The following is a 6,359-nucleotide window of genomic DNA, read 5'->3' as shown; positions in this document are numbered from 1 at the left end:
AGAAGTCTACACTTGGAGGGTTTCTATGTCACTGCACACAAAGAAATGTGCATAGTTCAAGCCCCCAGTATATATAACATTCTTTAATGAGAGCAAGATGGGAGAAATGAGATGTCTTACTAGCCTAAACCTGAATAGATAATCATTTATTACGTTGCACTTTAAATGTATTAATATCTGGGGACAGCACCTGGCCATTATGCAAGAAGACATTTCTTACTCTGTGGAGATGTGCACGGACTTCACAGGTGAACTGGACAATGAAGTGAAGCAGTACAACAGGCAAGAGCACTAAACTTTTTGTGGCACTTTCCCCATTAGATTTAAAGGACAAAAGCATTTTGTTTGTAGTCAATAGACTTCCAGCTTCCTGACCACGAAGGGCAGGTGTGTCCTAATCATCTTTGAATCCCAACAGTACAACCTGCCATTTAGACTAAAACAAACAGCCAAACAGAAAGGGCCAGATGACCATGCATATCTGTGTAATATGTATGTACCTCAGAATCAGCATATAATTATAACCTATGTGTTTTTGAGTGACAATGAAAATTATATCTTTAAGAGACAAAGAACCATCAGGATAGACTGAAATATATATATATATTCCTTTATAAGATTAGGGCCAGGGGCCAGATAATATAGAAATAAGGAGTATTAAAGAATTTTAATGTGCATTTTTAATTGACCCTAAAATTAAACTGGACTACAACCCCACTCTTTGAAGATCCCACTTAACAGAGGACTAGATTATTTTCCATTCTTTGAACATCTTACTTAGTTGACATTTTGAACTATATTTTAAGTTTCAGAAACATCAACTCTGGCAGTTTCACAATGAAATAATGCTAGTGTTCAACAGGCCGTAAGCGTAGCAAGTCTGATGATTAGGGTACCTTTATGGTTTCTGTGGGTACGCCGGGCTCTGGAACTTTATCCAAGTAAGTGGTCAAGTCTTGATCAACATGCTCAAACACTAGTGTAAGCTTGGTTTCTCTGTCCGTCCGTGACACTGTGCACACATCAAACAACCTAGAAGGGAAAACAAACAAACAAACAAAAACAAAACAGAATGAGTAGGTGGAAATAAGTCAAGTAGTAACGCATGCGTCTTCCCTGTACCCCTCCATTTCACTCCCTAGCTGGTGGCACACCTTGTGATCATGTCCATGGGATCTGCTGTTTCCACATCAGTATCAAAGTCCTGCAAAGGAGTGGTGTAAGCCAGACCACTCAAGGAGCAGTCACCAAGCAACATGACTGGAGTTCAAAAATTTCTGCCCAGAGTATCTTCATTAATTTAGTCTTTGCACAGAATTTGTTGGTGAATATAGCTTTTAAAAACCTGCAATCCAGGCAAAACAATTCTAACAATTCTTAGCTTACAGACTGAGGATTGTTTGAGGCCAGCGGAGCAGTCTTTGGAGATAGTAGACTCGGCAAAACAGTTTCCTAGAACGACCACGGCTATGGAAGTCACTATGACAGACCACGGAGAAGCATGGAGACAGACTTCTCATCCTAGTGAGCCAACGTACTGCCCTAGCAATGGCGTATGTTCTTAGTTTTAGCATTCAGAATCTCACGTAGAATCACCCCTGTAAAAACACATTCCAAGTCTTAAAAAGTTTTAATAGACAGAAAATAAGTCCATGTATTTAAAGGATATCATGCAGAGTTTTGAAATATTGGGAAAGTATTGCAGAAAACAGTGAGTGACTGTAACACATGATGCAGTAGATACTCTCCAAAGGTGCTCCAAACATGGATTTCAAATGCTTACAGACTAAGAAGATGAAGAGATGGGTGTGCTAAAGAACTTGGTTATCATTCAAACAATGAAATTCACTGAAATCGAAAGGGGAATTCACTGGAAAACTAATAAAAGCAAGTATTACAGAACGAGCCTTTTGGGATCCATAGAATCTTCAAACCAAAGACAAAAAGTATTTTAGTTTAGCATGGTTGTTTCACCAGGCTGTCTGAAAAATTAAACAAATCGCCATAAATAAATCATAAAGAAACTTCTTTGAGATGAATGTGATATAAATAATAAGAGGAAATGTATAAAATACTATTTGTATTATGTTTTCATTTAAAAATTTAAAAACCTCTTTCAAAAAATTGTGCGTAAAGCCTGGGTTCCCTGCCGTGGCTCAATCTCGATGCTACCTCTGTCAAACGTTCAAGGCCTAGGTGGTTTACAGGGCCCTGCTACTCTATTTCTGAGGTACAAGGTCTTCAAACTAGGACTCCTTTCTAACGCCACACCAAAGTTTAAGAGCCTATACAAAACACTGTAAACAATTTTAATCTATAATAAACTGTGTAAAGCCCACTGTGAAAGGCTTGCGACCATGCATAGATTAACGTTTGGGGAGACCATCAGAAGGGTGCTTTGAACTGGCTGGTTTGACCCTTCACACATAAGCTGCTTTGGGCCACGTTGTTACTATTATCTTTCAACTAGTTCTCAAAGGAAAGAGAAGAACTACAATGAGCCAAAAATGGGATGTGGGGAAATAAAATACAAAACACTCTATGTAGACCATTACATGTCCAGTACAATTAAAAACATTCCCACTATAACTAAGATATCCCTTAATGAAAAGTGTGTGTCAGTCACCACGGATCAGTTAATGAACAGCTCCCGTTCTTATTAAAGGAGGGTGTGTGTGTGTGTGTGTGTGTGTGTGTGTGTGTGTGTGTCTGTGTATGTGTCTGGAGCTACTAATTTTCAGAATAAGAAAAAACTATGATGGGGAATAACAATTGAGCCAAAAGGCCACTGTCCCCTAAACCGTTGTCGTAAAAATTACCTAACAGCTCTGACAGTATGCAATGTTGCTACATCTCAATGAAACCGTTTCAAGCCTCTTGTACGACACAATTCATGAATAACATTTAACCACCCAAGCTGCTTCTCTTTATGCAATATTTTGCTCTTCAAAATATTAATACCTTCTAATGTCACCTAAGGTAACTCGGCTTCATACTAAAGGTGCAGAAGTTAGTTAGAGGTGAGCTTGACAAAGCACTGCTGACTGTCTTAAATGATAAACCTGGGGAAAATTTTTAAAGTGGAATGAATCTAAAGAGGTGTGTGGCAGTGCATAAAGCCAAATGTTATTTTAGTTCATGTACATAAGTATGCATGTGTGTATCACGTATATACTTGGTGCCTTTGGAGGCACAGAGCTTCGGATCACCTAGACCTGGAGTTACAGATGGTTATACGCCAGCATCTGGGTGCTAAGAGCTGGACATGTCCTCCATAAGAGCAACAAATGCTCTTAACTGCTGAGCCGTCCCTCCAGTCCCTATAGTGTGGGTTCTGATGCGTGGACTTATACATTGTCAGCTACAAGAAATCAGGTGCTATGTTCAGGTTCAAGAAGAAACTACTTTTAAATTTTAGGTGTTACTGTTAATTTGCAAAGAGGAGGCTATCATAATTTCCTTAGAAATTCATAATCCATATCAAGGAAATAAGCATCTGCTTCCTGCTTTGAGGTTCAGTGTCCGCTGTCAGGAGCTTGTAGAGAGGCTACTTCAAAGAAGACGTCTGAGGAAATACTGCTCTTCACTGTAATATAAAGCGCTTTAATGGTTTAGTTATGTGTGTGTGTATGTATGTATGTATGTATGTATATATATATATATATATACATATATATGCATACACTATATATACTATATAAACTATATATACTGTATATAGTTGAAGATATATATATATATATGTACATATATATGTATGTATACAGTTTGTATAGAACATTTATGCTAAAAGTTAATAGATGCATTGATTGCAATGGATAGCAAATGCATTTTGAGCCAACGTTTGTGAATACTGATTTTGGAAATCCTAGACCCCAATATTCATACTTTTTATCTATGGCTCCCTCTAAAATTACTCCAAATCAAACAGCAGTCATTTTGGCAGACAAAACACAATAAATACTGCAATATAGTAAGTTCCATATAACCCAGTTAAAATAAACCAAAGTATTTGGCTGAATGTTGACAACCTGCATTTACATAAATGAATAGATAGATAGATAAACAAACAAACAAACCCTGCTATATTCCGTGGACTTTCAAAAGAAAAAAAGCAAGATAGATCTGACCATTTTAACATAAACACTGAGAAATAACTTCCACTGTATGATTTCTTATGTTGGCCTACATTTATGACTTTCTAAAATATTCAGTAATATGACAGAATACCATTGATTGCATGACTACATTTTCAGAGGAAGAACGGAACCGCACTGCACCGACTGTCAGAGCAAAATCACAGTCAACATTTGTCACAGTCACACCATGTGATCTGAGTAAGCATATACTGAGACGGAGGGAGGGGTTGGAGAGATGAGCCAGCCGTTCAGTGTGCTTGGTGCTACACCAGAAGATCCAGGCTTGGTTGCCAGATCACCTGGCAGCTTACAACTGCCTAAAATCCCAGCTCCAGGAGATCTGACACCCTCTTGTGCTGCAAGGGCCCTTGCACACATGTGGTGCACATAAACTCATACAGAACACACAAGCACACATAAATGAACATCATTTGTTTAAAAAGTAAAAATGAGAAGTGGCTCTCGGTATTTATTGAGGCTATACATCCATCTTAGAAGAGTGAACACAAACCAAAATACAGGTCATTATCATTTCAAGGGAAACCGACCAACCCCTAAAAGTTCTCTACCCAGTGAGCTACTTTGCTGGCTGTTTGTATTGTTTGGACCTCCTGCTGCTAGGGTGGGGGTGTGGAGAACAAGCACACAGCCCACAGAACCCTCGGCTTTTCTGCTGACCTGATGTCCTCTAACAAAACATTACTGGAATAATGGGTATCCTACCCATTGTAATTCTTAATGGCTGCTTCCTGTTCACAGTCTCAATTTAACTTGCTGCTCCGAAGCTATAGCACGGGGAAACTACCTTCAACTAATGGATGGGATTACATTCATTCTACCCAGTAGGTTTGGGATTTCCAAAGTTTACAATTTACAAAAGTCTCCCAAACAACGAGCTTTGTAAACACAACCTCTGCCTTTCTATTGTAGCTATAATAAAAGGGAAATCTGTATTATTAGCTAAGCAGGAAGTTTTAAGAGGACTCTTTTCCTGTCAGGTTTCCCTGACCCCTGCACACTCTTCATTGTTTGGATACCAAATAGTTCCAGAGTTGTCTGGTACAGCTGCCTGAGGGCCATAACAAATTCTTATTTGAACCAGAGCCAGAACTTGAAATTGAGAAGGTCCCCTCACACCCCTGTATCTAATCTTGAAAGTTCATGAAGCGCTTTTGGTGGGTACAGTTTGTGCACCAAATCAATCTTCAGCAATTCCGCCAGCCCCACACTGCCGGACGGAGGCTAGGTGGCTCTTTTTTGCTCATGAAATACAGACTGTGTATGCAATGATTTGCCATCAGCTGGAAATGACAAAGTCCAGAAGTATTAGCTCCAACAGCAATGACTATGCTGCTAAAGGACATTGTGATTTTGCGGCATCTTCAGAATGTGTATCAGTACCTACCACATACAGGTGCCATACTCAGTTTAAAGTTTCTGAGGGACACAGGGCAAGTAAGGCACGTGGACAGTGTTGTTCAGTGACAACTATGCATCATGGATGAAGGAAGCTAGAGTTGGTCCCAGGAATTTCACTGCAATGGAGACTAAAACTCTTTATGCATTATTGGACTGGAGAGGCAAAATGCCTGCAGCAGCCGGTGGCCAGCGCTTTAGTCTACAGAGCACAGAATGCAGCCAGGACCTCGGGGATCTTGTTTAAGTACCTGAAGCCTCTTCTGTCTGATCTACATTCTGAATTTAGAAAAGTTACCTAAGCTGCTAAGTCACATCTCTGAATTTGAATTGAGACTTTTTTTATTTACAGTAAAACCAGCTCTAACCCCTGGCAAAACATATTTCCAGGGACTCACCTGGAAATAATGCACAATAAAAAGCAGTAATGCCAGTAATGTCTAAAAGAAACAATCATAAGACGTCTACAAATAGTTTGAAATTACAGACACCAATATGTGACCTCAAATGCATCCTATACAGTTAGTTATACTGTACAGCTAAAACAGTGAGTTAACTTCATGCACACTAGTAGCACTAGTGCCTTCTAAGTTACAGCTCCTTAACCCATGGCTGGAGCTCCATTTGGAGTTAGGTAGCTGAATACTAGGGTGGCAAAATATTTATTAACAGAAAAGGTTTCTGAACACACAAGGGCCAAAAATCAATTAAAATTTAAGAACATTAATTATTCCAAGGAGTTTCTGGCCATGACAAACTTGTGTTGCAGCAAGCATACTTCCCACTGCACCAGCACATGCTCCT

At 39.3% G+C, this 6,359-nt stretch overlaps 1 protein-coding gene across 2 annotated transcripts in view; it reads right to left on the bottom strand.

The window, feature by feature from the left end:
* Cdk6 (cyclin-dependent kinase 6) overlaps positions 1–6,359 on the bottom strand; it is a 190,005-nt gene that overhangs the window by 139,296 nt on the left and 44,350 nt on the right. For both annotated transcript variants that reach the window (XM_030254091.1, NM_009873.3), the window contains exon 3: positions 897–1,032. In XM_030254091.1, coding sequence (XP_030109951.1) covers positions 897–1,032 — 136 coding nt within the window. The remainder of the gene's footprint in view (positions 1–896; positions 1,033–6,359) is intronic.

The sequence above is a fragment of the Mus musculus genome, chromosome 5 (assembly GCF_000001635.26).
Source record: "Mus musculus strain C57BL/6J chromosome 5, GRCm38.p6 C57BL/6J".
Lineage (NCBI taxonomy): Eukaryota > Metazoa > Chordata > Mammalia > Rodentia > Muridae > Mus > Mus musculus.
Note: the sequence above shows the minus strand (reverse complement) of the source record. Positions and strands in the feature narration are given on the sequence as shown.